The 21,371-nt window shown below is 59.7% G+C and overlaps 1 protein-coding gene across 1 annotated transcript in view; it reads left to right on the plus strand.

Moving 5' to 3' along the window:
* ADAP1 (ArfGAP with dual PH domains 1) overlaps positions 1-19,827 on the plus strand; it is a gene marked incomplete at both ends in the record, with an annotated part of 45,785 nt that extends 25,958 nt beyond the window's left edge. Inside the window, 8 exons of the mRNA XM_084250871.1 lie at positions 5,885-5,967; positions 15,397-15,509; positions 16,268-16,414; positions 18,347-18,430; positions 18,669-18,731; positions 19,181-19,252; positions 19,477-19,705; positions 19,799-19,827. Coding sequence (XP_084106997.1) covers positions 5,885-5,967; positions 15,397-15,509; positions 16,268-16,414; positions 18,347-18,430; positions 18,669-18,731; positions 19,181-19,252; positions 19,477-19,705; positions 19,799-19,827 — 820 coding nt within the window. The remainder of the gene's footprint in view (positions 1-5,884; positions 5,968-15,396; positions 15,510-16,267; positions 16,415-18,346; positions 18,431-18,668; positions 18,732-19,180; positions 19,253-19,476; positions 19,706-19,798) is intronic.
* Between the last annotated feature and the right edge of the window lie 1,544 nt (positions 19,828-21,371).

Here is a 21,371-nt window from a genome sequence, read left to right on the forward strand (position 1 = left end):
CTTATGTTCGTTTCCTTAAGTTTTATCCAGGGGCACATGCGAGTTAGGGGACGAGCCAGTTGGGATCACACTTTAGGGACAGGAGATAGGTCTATAGCTCCCTCCAGGGCCTCACCCTCCTTCACTGTGTGTGACCTCCACTCCCTTCCCCACCCCCATAAACACATTCCACCCCTTCCGGACAGGCCCAGGGACCTGCCCACATCCTGAGACACCCCCAGCTACTGCCCTCGCCACTTCTGGGCTCACAGGGAACCCGGCACCCCAGGCCCAGCTCTCAGTATGAATCAGCCAGGCTGTGGGCAGCTATTCTGAGACAGGATTGTATCGGCTCAGCCGCAGGCTGCTCTGTGGTCTGGGTCATTTGCATGACCTGCATCTCCCTTTCTGAGCAAATGTCTGGCACAGACTGACCACAGGTGCAGGTCCTTGCGGGGATGCTTGGCAGGGCCCTCTGCATCCTGGGCCTGCGTCCTGCTCACAGAGACCATTCCCGTTCCCTTCGCGAGTGACCAATGTCTGGATAAGAGCAGATTCTGCCCCCAGGGGACCCCACCTTCCCCTACCCTCATAGCGAACGTTCCAGCACATGACTGCATCACTGACCATGTGCAGAGGCAATCAGCCAAGTAGAGGTAGACCTCAGTCAGGGCGGTGTGGGCCCTGGAGAAGCTCCTCATCTGGCTGGGGGACCCCCAGCAGGCAGCCATGAGACCAGGGAGGTGGGGGGGAACATACCAAGCCCCTGGTTCAGCAGGTTTGAAGGTCGTGGATGGAGCGTGCTTGTCTGTGTACACTGAGGAGCTGCAGAGGGTAGGAGCTGGGCAGGAATCCCCTAGGAAACTCTAGGGAGAAATAGAAGGGTGGGTAGTGGGATGTGAGCCTCCCTGGTCTCACACACTGTGAACAGGGCTCCGCGCAGCAGGCTCCAGAAGGCTAAGACCAGAGGCTTCGGGTTTCCCATCTGTAAATCAGGGAGGACCCGCCTGCACCAGGCATCAAGAGGGTGGGATGAGGCCGTGTGTGCCGGCCGTGTGCCGTTGCGTGGCCAGAGGGGTGCCCTGGACAGGCGGGTCCCTCCCCACTCTGGTCTGGAGCTCAGAGCTCAAGGGGCAAGCATGGGCGTTCAGAGGGTCCAGGCCACATGGCAGTTGTTAGTGGCAGGCTGTTGAGTCAGAGAGGTGGGACCCAGGCAGGTTTCGTTCTCGACTTGGAAAGAAAGTCATAACTTGCTCCTCTTTTACTTCTGAGGGAAACTTCCCCTCCCCGCTTCCTGTGATGGGCCAGCAGTTAGAGGGCGTGCAACCCCTGCTTCCTGGCAGCAGTGGGCACCAGGAGAAGTTCTAGAGCCCAAGGTCCCCCAGCAGGCAGTGTCCCTGGTGAGAGGACGCCGTGTGAGCTTCCTGGGGAGCCTTAGACAGCAGGAATCGACTTCTCACAGGCTGGAGGCTGGAAGTCCAAGGTCAAGGTATCGACTGGGCGGTTTCTCCTGAGGCCTGTATCTGTGGTGTGTGGACACAGTGTTCTCCTTGGGCCTTGTGCGGTCATTCCTCTGCCTGTGTCTGCGCCCTGACCTCTTCCTAGAGGGAGCCAAGTCACACTTGGCTCTTATTAGGCTCCCTGTCCGTCCCCCACCCCGGCCCAGTGTGGCCATCTCCTATTCTTCAACAACCATCTTGTTTCCAAATAGGGGTGCAGTCTGGATGGCTGGTGGGAGAAAGGCTAGGACTGCAGCATATGTTTTTTTTGGGGGGAGAGGGGGAGGCACCACTGACCCACAATAGCCTCAGAAATCATGCAGGTGAAGTGGTAGGAGGCCTGAGTTTACCGCAGGAGAGTGGGGCAGGGCTGCGGGCTAAAAGCTGTGAGGCAGACCCATGGACCCTAGCGCAGAAACCTCACCAGTTTTCCATAGTGAAAAAAGAGGAAAGAACCTTTGAACAGGGCTCCGCGCAGCAGCCTCCAGGAGGCGAAGTCCAGAGGCATTGGTTTTTTGGGAAGGTTGCTCACTCTGTAGAAGGCGAAACTGAGGCCTGAGGTGAAACTGAGGGACACTCCCCAAGCAGCAGAGCCCAGTCTCCCAGCCTCTGGGCGGGGTATACACTAGCTGGATCCGAAACAGGTGACCAAGAGACTGACAAAATGAGGGGAGATGGAGGCGTTCAGCAATGATTGGCAGAGGCCAGCACCCCCAACGTGGCAGAGCTGGCAGGCAGGTGAGCTGGAGACAGGGCCTGCAGCCCAAGGGCTCCCCAAGTAAGCTCCCCGGCCACCTAGGCACGGGCACTCTCCTGTGCCACTTTTTGTGCCCAGGTCACCAGGTCATTTCAGCAGGTCCTCCCCCTGCCCCCCAGGCTGCACCAGCCTTGGGGGATGAAGGGAGTTTGGTGCTGCCTGGGATTGGAGGTGCCCTGTGGAGCCATTATAGGAGGTGGACCCTGGGGTTCAGAGTGGAGCAGCCCCAGGCTAGGCTGGGTGGGAGCTCCCTCCCAAAATCCATACTTGGAGGACGTGGTCACCCCACATGCCTGGCTGCCCCTGCCCTCCCAACTCCCGTCAGCCTTACCCTACCAGCACGCCCCGGCTCATGACTTCTGGCTTGAGGGAACCCCTTTTGACCCCAGATCCCTAGCACTGACTAGGGGGGGCAGCAGGATGCTGTGAAGCCTGCCCTCCTGAGCTTCTGCGTGCACAGCACCCATCCCAGGGAGCCCTCCAGATTGGGGGGAGGGGAGTTGTCCCCCCTCGTGGGTACTCCCTCCTACTATGACTTTCTCTGATGCGGGCGACTGGACTGGATAGCCTTGGGAGGTCAGGGCCCCATGCAGCGTGGCCCGGCACCTGACTGCCTTAATGACCCCAGTGACCAAGGGGTCAGGGTGGCTCTTGGGCAGAGGGGGGACTTGGCTCTCTCCCTCTGCTTCTGTTGCCAGGCCTGGGAAGGCCATGTGCACAGGTGAGCCACAGGGCCAGCATCTGTGCCAAGGATGCCGTGTGGAACCCCTACCTGATGGGGTGTGGGTGAGGCTTTGTGGGGCTATCTGCAGACATGGATGTCAGAAGTTTCTTCAAAGGCTGAGTTACAGCGACGTGCCAGGCTCCTGGCTCACAGACATGGCACTGGGTCCTCCCAGCTCTAAGACCGTAGATATAGGAAACTGGGGGCAGGCGGTGCCAACTCCCCAGGACTATACAGCACCCTGTAGGGGATTGAGTGTCATCCTCAGCTCAGGACATGTGGGGGTTGAGGGGTTATTTGGAAATGAGGCCTTTGCAAGTGAGATCCCTAGGCTTAGGGTAGCCTCAAGTACATTGGCTAGTGTCCTAAGAGAAGTGGGAACGCACCTGAGCCCCATGTGCAGGGAGCATCCACACAAAGATGGGGGCACAGGTGCACCCACAGACCCAGGACTGGGAACAGGCTTCCTCTGAGCTCCGAAAGGAGCCAGCCCCATCTGCACTTGACTTAGGCTGGCCCCCCAAAAGAGGTATCTCCTATTTTGGGATGCCCAGTTTGGGGTAATTTTTTTACAACAGCCCCAGCAACCTACAGAGGGGTATCCCTAGAGTCCCAGCCAAAGTGGGGGTAGGGGGCTGTAGCAGGAGAACCAGCAGGCCTGGGAGCATTATGCTGACCACACGGGGCCCTGAGCAAAGCCAGAGATTTCCTGTTTGTTCTGTTCTGTGTGTAACTGACTGGAAACAGAAGCTCCCCAAAGGCGGAGGACTCGTGCTGAGGCTGTACCCCACCCTCCACCTGGGGTGAACACACCTGAGTTGTACGTAGTCCAGGGACAAACAGCCTTTCCCAAGTTGTAGTGCAAATCCCTGGGGAAGCGGAGCACACCGAGTCAGAAGAAAGGAAGGCCTTTGGGGATGAGGGGGTTCCTGGGCGCCTCCCCTGACCCCTCCGTCCCTCCTGTCTCAGCTGCATTCAACTCTTTATCCACACTCCCCCTGTAGCCCCCCAGGAGACACCCAGCACGGGCAGGTTAGCAGGAGCTCCCCGCCTTCCCAGAGAGCCTGGCCACGCCTCCGTCTTCCAGCAAAGTGGTACAAGAAGCGTCTCCCTGTGCAGTGGCAGGGGCTCTGGGCTGGTGCCCTAGGCCAGGAGAGGCCAGAGGGACCAGGCTTGCGAATCCCTACACCCGGACCCCCAGGGTGAAAGGCCGTTGTGAGGTAGGAAGGTGATGGGGACCTAGCCCGACTCCTGGGTCCTGTGGGGCCCAGGTAGCCCGTCCACCCAGCAGAACCAGAGGGCTCCATCAGCAAGAGGAGGTGGTAACCGTGTTGCAGGGTAAATGAGTTAAAAATCAGGCTTTTCCTACTCTCCCTCCATTAGCATCTGTGACCGGCACCTGCGGTCTTGCACGCGCACCTGTAATTAGGGGCACCTGGCGCAGAGCACGGGCACGCCTGAGTGGGGACGCCTGTGCCAAGGGGCGGGGGGATTCAAGGGCGGCGTCACTCTGAGGCGGGAGCACAGAACAGACGGGAAGCCAGAGAAATGCTGGGAGAGAAGGCCGGCCTGTCCCCTGGTCCAGCATGCAGGCCTGTAAATATCTACCAGAGGCTCCAAAATTATCTTTCGCTGCAAGAACCAACAATGAACCTCCCTGGTCTGGGATGGTTGTGAAACGTGGGCTCAGGGAGCTCGCATCCCAGAGGGGGTCACGGACTGTGAGCCCGCAAGTGGACGGCATCAGAGGGTTGAATGCTGGGCACAACTTCAGTCAGGGGCCTGGGGATGGGGCTTGTGTCAAGGCCATGGTGCAAGAAGGCCCCACAATGGACTTCTGGGCCAAGCTGAGAGGTGAGGAGGTTTGGGGGCACATGTGGGTGCAGAAGGCTGAGTGGGAAGGAGGGGAGGTGGCAGGTGCTGGGGGGGCGCTGGACATGAGGTTCGTCCGGGGTTCATGGGGTCTTATGGGCACTAGAAGAACCAGGACTGTGAGAGCTGTGAGCAGGGGCAGTTACCCGCCATGTGCATCGGGCTGCAAGGGGAGGGGGAGGCCCTTGGAGAAGAGGGTGGTAGCCTGGGTCAGGCGAGGGAGGATGGGGGTATGGACGGGGGTGAGGAGCTGGCAGCCTCCCTGGTGGTAAAGGCCGGAGCATGGGGTAGAGGAGCCAACCCCATCCTTGACCGGCTGTGGCCTCCCCAGACCCAGGCGTGGGCTCCTCGGGAAGGGCACCGCACCCTCTGTGGGCCCCGGGGCAGGAGGGCTGGGTCCTGCCTTCCCCTCTCTAAGGCCCGGGCTGACATCAGTTCCCCTGTAGCCGAGGTACGCGTTCAAGGAGATGGTCAGCGGCCGCCACGGGGCCACGGGGAGGAGTGAAGCCCTGGCTCGCGCCACAGCGCAGACCCTCCGTCCCAGCCTGCTCTGCGGCAGCCGGTCACAGAGGGCCACATGCTGTGCGGAGCCGTTCCCTGGACTGTCCAGAACAGGCAAATCCAGAGAGAGGAGCTGGACTCCTGGCTGGGGGGCCGGGGCAGGGGCGGCGAACAGGCGCTGGTTTCTGCGCGGGGCGGTGGAAGTGCTGCCGAGGGAGACAGTGGCCGTGGCCATGGCCGTGGTGGCACAGCCCCGGGAGGTACTAGGAAGCCCTGGATGGGGTACTTCCAGCGGGTAACTTCTATGGTACATAAATTAGGTCTCAACTTTTTAAAAAAGGGGAGATATTAGTGGTGACCAGCACTGCCTGACTAGCAAGTGATTTTAAGAATCAGCTCCCGCTGCTGGGCCCTGCCCTGTGCAAGGTGGCGGGATGCTACCCAACGCCACCCTCATGGCTGACCAGGCCGCGCCCCAGGGGCCCAGGGCCGCCGTGAGCCCAGCAGCCAGGGTTAGGGAGTGTGAGGCTCATTCTCTCTCTTTTCTCTCAGACTCCTGCGGGAGCAGTGGATCCGGGCCAAGTACGAGCGGCAGGAGTTCACCCACCCCGAGAAGCAGGAGCCCTATTCTGCAGGTGAGGGCAGCTTTATGCTTGGCTATGTCTCGGGCTTTCTCTGTGGGTGGTACAAGAAACAGGGGTGCCTCATTTCAGAGGCAGGTGCGGGCTGGGCTGACATAACCACATCACTGAGTTGCAGGTCTGCTCCTGCAGCAGGGCAGGGTGCTCTTGTTGCCAGCAGAAGAAAAGCCGGCTCACCTGGGGTGGGCGGGGGTGGGGGGAGCGAAAGAGGAGACAGACAGACTCACTGATGGGGCTGACTTCAGGAACAGCTTGATCTAGGCGTTTGGTCAGAGTCATCAGGACCTGGCTTCCACTTTCCAGCTTCCCTCCTCTGGGTCAGCGGCAACCCTCCTGGTGCTGCCGGGAGCCAGCAGGGGCACGTTTCCCAACCCTTTTCAGGCACCCGAGCACAGGGCAAGCGTGGTCTTCACAGGAGTGGGCGAGAAGCCTCTCGTCTCTGGTTCTGACTGCTCGGGGAGCGGCGTCTGCCCCGTGACCATGACCCGGGAGAGGTGGCGCGTCCTGCTGCTGGAACCAGTGGGCCTCCACAGAAACACTGGGGTCTGGGTTTCATGCCAGGCAGCAAAACCAACAGACCTTGCCCATTAGAGGTGCTTGGAGAGTGTTTTGGGGGTATGTTTGGGTGTCGGTTGCAGGCATGTAGGTTGGCTTGGGTCAAGTCTCTCCTGCCTCACCCCACACTATGCTCTGGGGGTGGCAACAACTCCGAAGCCAGGGAGACTCCCCACCTAAAAGTGCCTCCTTCCCAGGCTGAGGCTCCCCCTTCCGAATCCCACTCTCTCAGGCCCCAGTGCCGCAGCTGCTATTCCTCACAAGAAACCTGATACCGGGGTGTTTGAGACGTGGGCCCAGGAAGGGGAGAGCCTGCGGGAGGGCAGAGTTCTCAGCGTCTGAGCAGGTGGTGTTTGAAGGCGCAGCCACTGCACAGATCGGACCCTGGATCTTCCTTAGGTGAGGGGTGAGGGGTACAGCCCCTTCTCTCCGGCCCCTTCACGATGGTGGGAGGCAGCAGCATGCAGCCCAGTGCTGCCACCTCAGGGCACTGCCCTGGCACCGGCTGGGCCTGTGTTTATAGAGGGCAGAGGACCCACGAATGGGCATTGCCTTGTTCTAAAACGGGGAGCAGTGAGGTGGGTGAGCTCAGCAGGGGCCACAGTCAGGGGACTGTGCAGGGCTGCTGAGCAGTGGGGAAAGTAAACTGGGCATGTGGACCACCTGCAGACCACCCTGTCAAGGTGAGGATCCCTGTGTGGCTGGAGCTGACTTGTGTGGAGGGGCTCCCTCAGGCCCTGAAAATGGGGTGCCTCCCAGACCCAAAGGTGGTGTGAGGACGTGGCCAGATAAACTGATGCCTCCTCCACCTGGGACCACCGGCACTGAGAACAACTCCCCAAGTGCCCACAGGAGGGCATGTCCCACAGTGCCGCTGCCCCCTGATCTCTGAGCACCTGGACCCTCAAGACAAGACCCCCAGCAGCAGCAGCACCCACAGGCTCATACTTCATCTCCTGGCCTCCCAGGCTCCCTCCACCAGAGGAGGCGCAGGGCTTCCTCTCTGCTCCCGGCAAAGGGGCAGCTGCTGCCGCTACCAGCAATGGTGGCCCCAGTGCGAGGCCTGTATTGAAGCACCAAGGTCACCACTGCCTTAGCCAGCGCCCCAGACTGTTAATCCTGCTGCCGCCTCCCCTGACACCTCCTTGTTGAGCCCTGAGGTTTAACAGCATTTAATAGAATCCTGGGTATGTGGGACTCTGGGAGCCATTAGCTTGGCTCCCTGCCGCCACCGAGGCCCCCACCAAGTCCCCCTTGGGGCAAGGTCACACTCACAGTTCTGTGGAGGGGTGTCCAGCTGCTTGCCCAAGACTTTGATGCTCAAAGCACTGGCCACTGAGATCTCCTGGGGACCCAGAGGAGTAGCCCTGCCCTCTCCCTCCATTGCCCTGTACCCCACATGCTCTCCTGGAGCTCCTCACAGGCAGGTCCCAGTGCCCCTGGACCAGTCCGTCCCCCACTCTGCTAGGGGGAGGGGAGCAGGCCCCCAATGCTTCTGCAGAGTCTCCAGATTCTTCTCTCCCACCCCAGCTTTCCCTGTCCCCTCCTGCCCCCCCAGTCCTGTGTCCAGGTGGCACAGCAGATGGAGCAGGACACCTCCTCACCACCAGGACTGGGGCTGGCAATCCCCTGAACCTCTGTCCCCATGGTCTACCTACCCTTTGAGGACACCCGGGGGGATTCCCATGGGCACTTCCTGCCTGCCCTGGGTTTGCCACAAAAGCACTTTCTCACAACGGAAGGCGAATGCGGAAGTGTCTGGCATGGCGGAAGGGGAAATGCAGGGCTTGGGAGAGCGTCCCTCCTGAAATCCAGAGGGGGGAGGCTGAGCTCATTTTGCCCTGTAGAGGACCCCCCTCAACTTGCCCAAAGTGGGCACCTGATGGCCAAGAGGGCTGCTGTCAGGAACCTGCAGAGATTTGGGCTGGTGCCAAAAATGCGTAACCTCACCCCCCCCACCCCCCCACCCCGTGCCGGAGACCCCAGCCAAACCCCACCCGGGCAGGGTGTGAACAGAAAACTGGCCGGCACGCCTCCCAGTGGCAAGGCCCTGAGTTTCCAGGCTGACGGAGGAGCATTAGGTGCAGTCCCTGGGGTGGCACAGTCTGCGGGCGTCACCCGGGCTGGGACCTTCATGGGACCTCTATGAAGGGCGCCGGTCCTTAGGGGTGTCTTAGGTGACCGAATGGGCTGAGATGGTGAGAGCATTCTCAGGCCCCCATCAGCACCCACTGCCCCTCCCTGGCCTGGCCCCGCACCCACTCATCTGTGGATTTGCCTCTTGATTTGTCGTCTGACTAGTCACGTGGTTGAGGGTCCCCTGTGCCCGGCTTCCTGTACCCACCTAGTGCCCACCATGCAGTGCATGCAGCAGCAGGCGTCGTTCCGTGGGCATGTGATTCTCTGTACTATTTTTGCAACTTTCCTTTAAGTCTAAAATTAGTTCAGAATAAAAAGCAGCAGAACAGAGGAGCTGGCGCTGGCGGGAGCGGCGTCCGGTACTGCTGGTCCACGCAGGGGCGCCCTCTTGCTTGTTAGCCCCGGTCTGACCCTTCCCGCTGGTCAGCCTCCGGCCCCGTGGAGCTGAGCCCAGCTTCCCCTGCAGGGACATCCCAGGGCCGAGTCGGAGCGGACACACCTGACCTTGTCCCACATGGCTGGCAGAGCTGGGCCAGGATAGAAAGGGGTGCTCCTGGGCTGTGCGCCCCAGGGTCTGGTTTTGGAGTAGACTCAGTTTCTGGGAGATCCGTGACCACTGGGTGGTTGAGGGGAGGCAGCCTGAGTTGGGGTCAGGAAGGTGCTGGGAACTCCGAGTTGGTAAGGGTTCCAGTGAGCCCCTCACTTAGAGCACATCCTTTCCCCCCACCCCACATTTGCTAAGGCTGCCTGGAAATGTGACCCCTGGCCACAAGGGGTGCTACTGGGGACCTGAACATTTTCCCGCCCCTCCCTGTGTGGCCAGAGGATAAGGCTTGGCCATCAGGCTCCCTGGAGGGCTGGGCTGAGGGGCGCTGAGGGCAGACCAGGCTGTAGCAGGTGGCGCTGGCACACAGGCAGTCCCACTGGCGTGCTGGGTCCCGTGGCAGGCCTGCCGACATCTACTTGGTCCCTGCACATACCTCTCCCCTGCGTGAGTGCTGATGGACCCGGCAGGACTTGGCACCTTCGACAGCTCGGTCTTGAAGGACCTGGTGTCAGGGAGTGAAGGGCGTGGGGAGATCTCAGGGCCAGTCTGTGACAGGTGGACTCTGGACAGGCAGTGCCAACCTGGCAACCTCTAACTGCCAAGGTCATGGGAGATGCCTGTACCCTCCTGAGATAAGGGGGTGCCTAGGCCAAGCTGAGCCTCCCACCTACCCTGCCCCAGGCTCCCTGCATGCCCCTGCTTACTGGGGGTGATCCTGGGTAACAGCTGCTCCTGGCTCCCTCCCCAGACTGTCCTCCGCCTTCAGCCCTGGCCTCAATGGCTGCCTTTCATGGGTGGGACAATGCCCCCTGTTGTCCAGAAGGCCAGGGCCAGCCACCCCTGGTGACCAGTCACTGACAGACACAGCACTTCCTGCTGAGGCTTCGGACCCCATTCCTCCCGGGGGGTTTGTCCCATCCGCCTGCCTCCCCTGGCCCTCTCCAACACGGTGAGGGGTAGCCCCTTCCGAGCTGCCTGCTTCTGCAAAGCGGGGCAGATACCAGAATTGCCACTCTAGCCCCAACTTTGTTCTAAATGTCACAGTGAGCGGAGCCTTCAGGGGGCCCAGAGCCCCTTGAGTGACAGAGTCCCACCCGCTGGCCTTGGCTGCCCCATCTGGGTAGTGCGGGAAGACATGGAGCCAGCTGGGGCTTCCTCGTGCGGATGGCAGGGGCTGAGCAGAGTGAGTGTTTATGGGGCTTGGCTGGTAGGTGGGGCAGGGCCCTCTTGGTGCCCCCATGGATCTGGGCAGACTCAGGACCGTCTGCCCTCATCTGGCAGCACTTCCCAGGTCAGAGCCGAGTCTGGATTTCTGGGTTCAGGGCATGTAGAATGGGAAGAGGTGCTGTTGGATCAGTCTGGCCCCGCCCCAGCTCTGCCAGGTTCCAGGACAACCCCGCTAGGTGGCCACACATCTGACCGCAGGAGGGACGATGTTGTGCAGAGACTGAAAGCCCCTTTGTGAATGCAGGGGACCACAAGGAAGGGCAGAAGAGACTACGGGGAGGCCTCGCCCCAGCCTCGCCACCAGCTGCCTTCCTCCTCGGGACCAGGATGTGGTCTCCAATTCCCTACTGGCCTGTGTGTGACCTTGCAGAAGTCAGGCAGTATCCTGGGGACACAGCTCAGGGCCCCAACAACTGGGATCATGGGCCGGAGTACTGCCCCCTGGCTCCCTGCGCTAGCCAGATGGAAGGATGGACCAACAGACACACGGGCACACACCAGTGGGGACAGGCCCCAAGAATGTGCGTGCACGGGTGCCTGCTGGCTGTACACTGTGGCCTGTAGCCTGAGAAGGGCCCCCCCTTGGCCAAGGGGTGAGTTGTTCTCCTTGGGACAGACCCTCCCTCACCCCCTGACCTTAGTCCAAGGTGCTGGTCAATGTGGGGAGGGATTGGCTCTGTCTGGACAGCGCTGGGACACGAACACTGTCCCCTCCCACTGATCCTGCCCACACGCAGCCCCTGTATGTCTGAGGACCCTCCCCAGTAGTCAGTGGGGGCAGGGATGAAGGATGGGGCCAGGAGCTCTTCTCAGAACTGGGGGTTGTGGAAGGTGCCAGCTTAGGTCATAGGTCACCTACTGATCCTTGGCCTCTGACCTTTCCCATCGGCTTCCTTTGGCCTTTTCAGTCAGGGTATCTAGGAATCTGAGGTGGCAGATTGCTGGGGGCCTGCTTGGCGTGGGGTGAGGTTTCTATGGGGTTTGAAGGGCTCCCAGTCAGGAACATACCCCTGTGGGCACAGCCCAGAGCCCCGACTCATAACTGGTGGTGGGTGAACTCAATCGCCAAGGGATGTGCCCCCGCGCCCACACGCAGCACGCCACCTAGGCCCTGAGCACGGCCACAGCCCTCCAGTGGTTAAGATGCCTGGAGACTTGGCAAGTGCTGTGGAAAGAACAAACTCGGGCGAGCACTGGGAGGGCTTAGGGGGCTGCTTTCCATGTTTGGGCATCAGAGGCGTGGTCCCATGCCTGGGAACTGCAGACACCCATCGGCTCCTCCAGCGGGACGGGCAAGCCAGCAGGAGCAGGGAGAACTGGGTGGGCTGCGGGCCACACCCCTGAGTGGGTACAGTGGCCGGCATGGCTGCTCCGCCCTGGCCATTCTTTTTTTTTTTTTTTTTATAGAGGCATGCTTTATTTATTTGTTTGCTGGTTTGTTTGTTTGTTTTGTTTATACATGCACTGGGTACAGTCAGAAGTGCTGGAGGGAGGGTGAGAATTCACCAGAGCCAGAGCGGGGAGCAGAGCAGGCAGAAGGACCGAAGTACACTGCTGAGGGGAGCAGCGGGCGGCAGGAGAGGTCTGCGCGCCATGCGGGACCCTCCTCTGGTGGCCGGGGAGCAGCCGGGGATCGAACCGGCGCCGCAGAGGCCGCGCGCAGTTTCGCAACCCAGCGCTCAACTGCTGCGCCACCGGGGAGGCCCTCCGCCCTGGCCATTCTTGCAGGGAAGGGCAGAAGTGGCTGGAATCCCCAGGGACTGGGCCTCCGCTTCCCTGAAGCCTGTCGAGACCTTGGCTTGATACCGAGGACGTCTCCAACAGGGTCCCCCTCAGGCAGAAGCCAAACGGTGTGCAGGGCACCCTGGGGCCCACCAGCAAGGCTTCCTGCCCCCAGAGCAAGGTGGGTGGTCCTGCCTCCAAAACACGCAGAATGATTCATGTTCAGGGAGTTTTAATTTACATGCTTGCCCCGCAGCGCAGCGCACAGGCCCGCGGCCACGACCAACATGCGATACCAAGACGCTCCTCTCCTAAGCCCTGCCATGCCTCATGATGGCCAGCACACCCCCCACCACCCCCACCCTAGGTGCCCACCCCGCTGCTCTGCTCTCTAGCTCTAGAATTTGCCTTTTCTGGAGGGTCGTCAGGGGAACTGCAGTGCGTGGCGCCCGCCTCTGGCCTAGTTGGCGCGGGTCACACAGCTGCCGCTCGGGAGGGCGGCCTGTGCGTGGCCCTTTCTGACATTCCGCCCACAGGAGAGCAGTTTCTCCACCGCCTGTTGAGGTCGGGGCGTATGTCTAGCCTGTGCCGAGGATGGTGACAGTGAAGCCACTGTGGACAGGGTGCGCTGGCTTCCTGTGAACACTCTTCCTATTTCTCTCGGGGTCACACGGGGAGCATGTTTCACTTTACAAGAAATCAGCGGACTGCCTTCCAGAGTGCCGCTCCGCGCAGACTTCCTCTGGGGGTGGGGAGCCCGGGCTGCTCCGCGCTCGCCCGTGCCTGGGATGGGCTGGTTTTGTGGGCTGCCTTGACTTTGCCTTCGTGGTGAGTGGTGGATTCTCAGCACCAGGTGCTGAAACTCTGTCTCCAACTGTTCCCGGTGGCTTCAAAGAGTGGCTGCTGGAGAGGGGAGGCGACTGGCTCCTCTGGCTGCCCAGCAGGTGGCACCTGGGTGGGTGGGCACCAGCACACAGCAGGTGTCCACAAACACTGAGCCGGCCACTGCCCTGCTGTGCAGCCTGTGAGGGAAGGGGAGATGGCCAGAAGCTGGGGCCTGAAGTTGGCGGGTATCTCAAAACCCCAAGCTCCCCAGCCATGACTGAGAGGCCACAGCTGGAAAGACCTGGGTGTGGTGGGTTCCCAGGGCGCAGGCTGGTGAGGCTATGTCCCCCATCCCAGGCTACTGGTTGACGTGGGGGGTTGCTGACTCCAGGCCTAGGGCCAAATAGCTGTTCATCTGCTTTGGATGGCCAACGCCCATCCAAAATACTGCTGTTGCTGTCCCAATGCCTGACATCAGGCATCCTGGCACACTGGCTAGGGAGCCAGGCAGACCCAGGCAAGCATTCCCCTCCACCCTGTACTTCCCATTCTCATCTGGGCAGGGGGTGTGTTGATGGAGCCAAGACCTGTAGGAGTAAGAATAGAGGGGATTTCTTCTGCCTCACCTGTTCCACTGGATACCGCGAGTGCTGAGGCACTGCTGCCACCTGCTGGCCACCAAGGGCAAGGCAGGCGGGCACCCCGCCTCTGGAAAGCTATTGGTTTCCTGCCCCTGCTGCAGAGTGACCTTGGACCAGGACAGCCCATGTCTAAGCCTCAGTTTTCTTCTCAGGAAATAGGATAACAATAGAATGTGCCATGGAGGTCCTTCTGGGGATTAAATGAGGTATCTATGTAAGGTGTCTAGTGGGGCCTTGCCATGTGGTGATGTTTTGAGTGCTGGTGGGGTCTGTCCTGGCAGATGTCATTACCCTGGCCTGCTGATGATGTGCCTTGGGCTGTCAGCTTGCCCTGTGGCTCATTTAGCCAGTCAACAAACATTCCAGGTAGGGCCTGGTTTGGCTTGAGAAAGGACATGCGGTGGACTTGTTCCTCCATGCACACACAGAGGCTCTACCTGCTGTGTTGTGTGCAGGGGGCCGCAAGTCCTCTGAGGGATGCAGGGGATCTGAGTTGTAGAGAAAGCAGGCCCCATCTGGCACTGTCCCACAACAGACCAGGAGGCGCCAGCCGTCATCTCCCCGACGCCAAGCTGAGGTCTTTTTATGGCTGCATGTCTCGAGGGCAAAGAAAATAGCCCTTGTCTCCATGGTATTGGGGATGGGGCTGCCTGGGCAGCTGAGGGGAGGCAGGCAGTGAGGTCAGGGCTGAGCAGTGGCATCGGCAGTGAGTCCAGGCTGCCAGTTTGAGTTCTGGGGGCTGATGTTATTGTGAAGCAGCAGGCACTCTTGCTGGCACTAACAGCACCCTCTCATCATGAAGCAGCTCTGAGGGTGTGGGGTGCTCAGCCCACATGGGCAGCAGGACCTGTTTCTAGAGAAAGCTCGCTTGAAGCCAGGGTATAAGCAGATGAACAGTGCTGGGCAGTTCCAGCTGGAGTTGACCATGGCCTGCCACCCCACTCCTTGTGTGCCCAGAAGGAAGGTGTCCCCAGAACACACGCCCATGCTGGGCACAGCAGAGCTGCTGTGGAGGCCACTGGGTCCAAGCACTGGGCCTGGGTCCACTGCCCAGCACCCACAGGGTCTCACTGGGCGAAAGGAAGGAACAATTGCTGATAAGGCCGCAGCATGGCAACCCTGAAGGTGGTGTTGAGTGCAGCAGAGCCGGGGGACATGGCTGCAGGCTGTCTGCACATGGGGCCCCAGGACAGGCCAAGAGTGGGGCCAGAAGGGGACATGATGCTTGGAGAGAAGGGGTGAGGAGATGCTGGGGTGCAGTGTCCTTTCCTATGGCTGCTATAATGAGTGATCAAAATCAGTAACTTCAAACAATTTACAGTTCTGGAGGTCAGGGGTCCAAAAAAATCCTGGGGCCACAACCCCCCACCTTCCTCTAAGGACTTGCGCTGACCCTGGGTCCATCCTGGGCCCGCTCTCCTGCTTCCAAAGAGAAGAGTGTCAAACAGCAGGCAGCCTGGCAGGAGGGGCCCCATCACCGGAAGGGGCCCCAGAACTGCAAATTGTATTGTTTTAAGCTACTGATTTTGGTGGGCAGGCTGGTGGTGGCCGCCCCCAGGCCAGGGCAGGCCTGCAGTGAGCTTACATGCAAACTCCTACCCACCCAGCTGCCCACCACCCCGAGGGCTGGCTGCTCCCCTGCAGATGGCAGACCGACAGCTGGAGCTTTGCCTGCCCACGCCCTCACGCACTGGGCAAGACTGGGACAGCAGCCTCTGCCCGAGTCCATTATGACAGCTGACCCCGCTTCTCCCCTTGCTCCCCTAGGATACCGAGAGGGCTATCTCTGGAAGCGTGGCCGGGACAATGGGCAATTTTTAAGCCGGAAGTTTGTGCTCACGGAACGAGAGGGAGCCCTGAAATACTTCAACAGAAATGACGTGAGCCGGGCCCAGGGTGAGGGAGGGGTTCCCGTCCTAGGGCGGCATCCTGGCTGCCCGCAGTGCCTGTGGCAGTTAGACACTAGCCCCTGATGGTGGCACCAAGCCGTTGCCCTCATGCAATTCTTAGAGCCATGAGGCCTCCCCGCTTGGGGACACGTTATCCCCATGGGGACACCCCAGCCCTGCATGACATCACACCACCTCCAAGGGGGCCGTGCCCCATCCACCCCTTCATCAGTCACTCCTGGCTCCAGGCCTGGCTGAGTGATGCTGGGGAATGGATGAGCCTGTCCTGATGGGCACTCCCAGGCCTGAACAGGACAGAGGAATAGCTGCAGCCGGCGGTCACCCCATCTAGCAAGAAAATGTTGAAGTGGCCGTGGGTCCCCTCAGCATGTGGGGAAGGTGTGGAGAATCTCACCAGCTCGAGGTCAGATACCTGAAGCAACTCATGGCTCACAGCTCCCATCCTGCCAGGGGGCACTGCATGGCAGTCTGCCAGTCCCCACTCAGGACACAGGACAAGGAGCCAGGAGAGGGAGGGCCCAGTGTGAGGTGGGACCAGAGGAACTGGGTGCTGAGGGCAGAGAAGAGGTCATCTAGGTGTGGGCACCCATCTCATCTCCTAGGAGAGGTGCTTACCGTAGACCTACAGACCAGGGAGCCCAGGCCCAGAGAGACTAAGGAGCTTGCCCAAAGCCACACAGCAGCAAGTCTGCCACTGCCTGGCACTCAGGTCCAGCCTTGCTTCCCAGGCCAAGGAGCCCAAGGCCATGATGAAGATCGAGCATCTGAATGCCACCTTCCAGCCCGCCAAGATTGGCCATCCCCATGGCCTGCAGGTCACCTACCTGAAGGACAACAGCACTCGCAACATTTTCGTCTATCACGAGGATGGCAAGGTGGGTGTAGCAGCTGGTTTTGGGGGTGGGGATGAATGCCCTTGCTGTCTTGGGAGTCCTACAGGTTCCCGAGGGGGGCAGTGGGGCCAAGTGGCTGCCACTGTCCCCCCGTGCCACTACCACCCACCCCTTCATGCCTGGAGCGGGGAACCAGCTGAGCCCTTTGGGGAGGACAGAGCCCATGTGGACAAGGATGTGACAGCTCAGCTTCCGCCACCTACCCAGCACCTGGAGGGTGAGGGTGTGAGACAGCCCCATGCAACTCTCCCCGCCCTCCCAGCACCCATGTCTGTCTGTTGTCCAACGGTGGGTCCCTGGTTTTGTCGCTTTGGTTTTCATTCTATCTTTATCACAAGGTATGTGCACAGGGTTTAAAGAGCTAGATATTTCTGCAAGGCTTGAGAAATGAGTCTGGGCCGCCTCCTCACCCCTATTTCCTCTCTCCCGGGGCAACCCCCTTTCAAATTCTGTTTCCCTTTTATATTTGGTGAAACACATGTAACGTTACCAGCGTAGCCACTTTTAAGTGCTCAGCATAGGGACATTAAGCACGTTAGCTCTGCTGGGAAACCATCAGCCATCCATCCTCAGAACGCTTTCATCTCCCCCATATGAAAATGTCCCCATTCAACACCCCTCACCCACGCTCCCCAGCCCTGGCTACTTTGTCGCACAGCGCGTGTCCTTCTCTGTCTGGCTTTTCCACTGAACAATGTCCTCCGGGCGCATCCACACCATAGCATGTGTCAGAATCTCCTTCCCTTTCAAGGCCGGGTAACATTCCATTGTCTGGATGGACCATGTTCTGTTTCTCCATTGATCCATTGTGGGTACTTGGGTGGTCTCCACATTTTAATGGCTGTGAATCACACTGCTGTGACTCTGGGGTACATATCCCTCTAAGACCCTGCTTTCAGTTCTTTTGCGTGTACACCCAGAAGTGGAATTGCCAGATCGCTGCTGATCCTGTTGCACATTCTGAAGACTTGCCATACTGTTGTCCTCAGGGTGCAGCATCTTACGCCCCAGCCAGGGATCCGCGGGGTTCCATTCTGTGTCCCTGCTAACACTTGTTTCCTGGCTTCTTGGAAGAGCCGTCCTCCTGGGCTGGGGGTGTTGTCCTCTAACGTAGATATGCATCTCCCCAGCGGCTGTGAGCATCTTTTCACGTGCTTATTGGCCATTCCTGGCTTTGTTCTCTGGAGAAATGGCTATTCAAGTCCTTTGCTCATTTTTCAATTGGGATTTTTTGTGAGGGTTTTAGGAGTTTCTGTATGTTCTAATCACTTATCCGATATGTGATGGAGGGATATTTTGCTCATTCTGCGGGCTGCCTTTTTACTTTGTGGACAGTGTCTTTGGATGCACAAAACTTTGAAGAAGTCCAGTTTGTCTTGTTTTGTTTTGTTTCCTTTGGTGTCATATCCAAGAAATCTCAGTCAGATGCACAGCCAGACTAGGGCAGCACAGGGGCCATGGCTGCTTTTGCCTTGGGGATCTGGTTAAGGGCTAAAGCAGCATCAGGGCCTGCTTGGTTGTCAGCCCCCACCTGCTCTCCCCCAGCCCATCCTGAACTAGCCACATGGGATGTGGCCACATACCTAATGAGGTTTCTGCCCAGACTGGCCCTTAAACCCACGGATCCCTGCTGCCCCAGGGGCTCTCCTCCAGCTGCCTCTACCAAATGCTGCTGTCCATGCAGCTCTTATCCTGGGAAAGGCCAAAGTGAGGGGTTCTGGCCTGGTCTGATGGGGCTGACAGGAGTCTGTGTCAGCCTTATCTCAGGTGCCCTTTTGCTGAGGGATGTGGTGTCTGGAGGTACCCAAGGAGGTGGAGCTGTGGGGACAGGTGCCCCTCCCTGGGGCACCCCTTTGCCATGTCATTGGCCTTAAGGCCCTATGGCTTGGCCTATGCCCAGTCTCCAACTTCCAGGAAATGGTGGACTGGTTCAACGCGCTCCGTGCTGCACGCTTCCACTACCTACAAGTGGCATTCCCAGGGGCCAGCGACGCAGATGTGAGTGGCTCCTGTTCTCTCCTGGGAGATGTGGCTCCTAGTCTGGGAGGGTGGATCAGGACACCAAGGACCCCACAGAATCCTGCTGCTGACTGCCGGAGGCCTAAGTGACCCTGGCTATCCTCAATTTCTGGGTGTTCAGTGGAGAGAAGGCAGGGAAGGGCTGGGGAAAAAGCCAGGGGGGCCAGGGGCTTGCCTGGGTGACTTACCCACCCACTTGAGTGCTTTCTCTGCCCAGCTGGTGCCGAAGCTCTCCAGGAACTACCTGAAGGAAGGCTACATGGAGAAAACGGGTCCCAAGGTGGGTCTAAGCAGAGTTGGGGGCTATATGTGGCTACCTGGGATTCCTAGGCCTCATGAGATCAGCATTGTGTGGGCAGCCCTGCCTACTACTCTGTTTGCCCCACAGAGCCAGTGCGGTCCATGCCTGCCAATGGGGGATAAAGAGCAGACAAGGGTGACCCACCTCCCAGGACCCAGGCCACCTTGCAGCCCAGACTGAGCTTTGTGGGGGCCTAGGGAGGGGCCTGTAATGGACACTGGGCTCACAGACAAGGGAGGAGCTGGTGCAGAGAGAGAAAAGCATTGAAACAGGAACTGTGTGTAAAGGCCCTTTATGTGGTGGGTGGTGGCCAGAGCAGGCCCAGCATGGCCACAGAAGGCTGAGTGATGAGTGAGATCCTGCCCTCTGGTGGTGAGCTGTGGTCAGCTGGGGACAGGGGCTTGGCTCAGGCCCTCTCTGACCCACAGCACACAGAAGGTTTCCGGAAGCGCTGGTTCACCATGGATGACCGGAGGCTCATGTACTTCAAAGACCCCCTGGTGAGGAAAGGCCGTGGCCCCAGGTCAGCTGGGGTCAGACATGGCAGCCAGGCAGGGCCCTTGCAGGGTGACCAGTGTTTGCTGGACACACGGTGTGACGTGGCTGTCCAGGCTGCCGAGGGAGGGAGGGGGCTGGGTTTCACCAGCTGAATGAAGCTCCCCCTGCCTGGAACGGGCTGGCCCCAGAGGGACCCAGCCCAACTCAGCCTGACACCTGCCCACAGGATGCCTTTGCCCGTGGGGAAGTATTCATTGGTAGCAGGGAGAGCGGCTACACGGTGCTGGATGGGCTCCCGCCATCTACCCAGGGCCACCACTGGCCACACGGCATCACCATTGTCACACCAGAGCGCAGGTTCCTGCTAGCCTGTGAGACCGAGTCAGAGCAGAGGGCGTGGATGGAGGCTTTCCGGAAGGTGGTGGACAGGCCCATGCTGCCCCAGGAATATGCAGGTGAGGGCCAGGTGGGGGTGGCCTGGGAACGGCGCCCAGCGCTAGCGCTACCTGTGTGGCTGTGACAAGTTTGGACATTTGTCCCTTTTCCAGTGGAAGCCCACTTCAAGCATAAACCCTAGCAAGTGGCCCAAGGACTCTGGACTCACTAGACGAGGCTGGCGAGGAGGCAGCAGCCGAATCTTGGGGGCCTTCAGACGGAGGGGGTTGGCAGCCCAGCCCCTGTCCTGCCCTGAGGGGGCAGCCCTGGATATGGTCAGGTGGGGCCTGCGCTCTAACCACTAGGACATGTTTCTCTGGAACCTCATTTTAGCCCATCCTGACCTCTGACCCCATCATGCTGCTGCCCTTTGATGTGACACCACTAGCCCCTCCTTCGTGCCCCCCCCCCCCAACCCGCACTCCTCACTGGCCAACCCTTCAGCCCCTCACGAATTTGCCCTGTCCAACCCTGACCAGGTGGGCTGTGAGACAGCGGGCTGGCTGCATGCCTCCTCTCCCTTTCCCTCTGCCCCCACTTCCAGGTTCCCTCCCTTACTCCCTACCACCCTCCCCCAACAAGTATTTATTAAGCATCTGCTGTGTGTCAGTTGTAGGGTGCTGGGGGCTGGGGTGGGGAACTTGGCCTGGTCTTCAAGCTGACCTGGCAAATGCAGATGGGTCTTATGGGGCCCTCTGGGGAATGGAGGTTGTCGCCAACTGGGACCTGCACCCTCCAGTGTGTCCCCTACCTTGTGTTGGGAGACTAGAGGGTCAAGCTGCTTGCTGGTACCTCAAGCGCCCAGCCCAGGGCTTGGCACTGACCAGTGACCAATCCCACCTGTCTGACCTCATGGTCTCTGAGCGCTTGGAGGCTGGGCCCTACTCATGCCCCACAAACTTCAGAGTGCTACTGGCCAAACTGACTACAGCCACGGAGCCCCCACCCCAGGTAACTTGGTTCTGTGCCCCCCGTGGGAGTGTGGAAGTGTGCAGGGAAGGGGTAACCGTGTGGGGCAGTGTGTGGTAACCAGGCTGTCAGGCTGGTCCTCTGCTGTCCCAGGCAGCTGATGTATGGTCGGGGAGGAGGTCACCTGCTGGGTGAGCAGATGGCCTCCAGCCCTCGCCATTAGCAAGGGACTAGGAAGGGATCCCCAAAGTGTCATGTCCTGAAGCCCCCATCATAGCCTGGAATAAAGTGGGGATTGAGTGTGGCCTCATCTGTGTCTGGCATCTGGGGTGGGGGCTCTGGGCCCCCACAGAGAACTGTCAGGAATGGGTATGCTGCCCTCCCCCTGCCTCTGAGCATGGTGCCCACCAGCTCAACCCTTATAAATCTAGATTCTGAGGGAGGTAAAGGACTGGGGGGCACGAGACACCCCTACTCACAGAAGCTCTGTCCCTGTTGAGGGACAGAGGGGTCTCTAAGGGACAGAGGGGTCTCTAAGATGGTTGAAAGTAAGGACAACACAGTGTGAACCCTCCTCCACCGCCACCTGCAGTGCCCAGGGGGTGTAACAAAGACCCACCTGCCTCAGGCAACCCCCCCAGAAGAGGCTGCCCTCACCCCTTCCTCAGAACTGAGGCCTCCCTCCCCAGTGCCCTAATGCCCTATCTACTACCACTGACCTGTTTTCTAGATAAGGAAACTCAAGCCCCAGAGGTAGGACTTGCTCTGCATCAGAAA

The sequence above is a fragment of the Talpa europaea genome, assembly GCF_964194135.1.
Source record: "Talpa europaea genome assembly, chromosome: 12".
Lineage (NCBI taxonomy): Eukaryota > Metazoa > Chordata > Mammalia > Eulipotyphla > Talpidae > Talpa > Talpa europaea.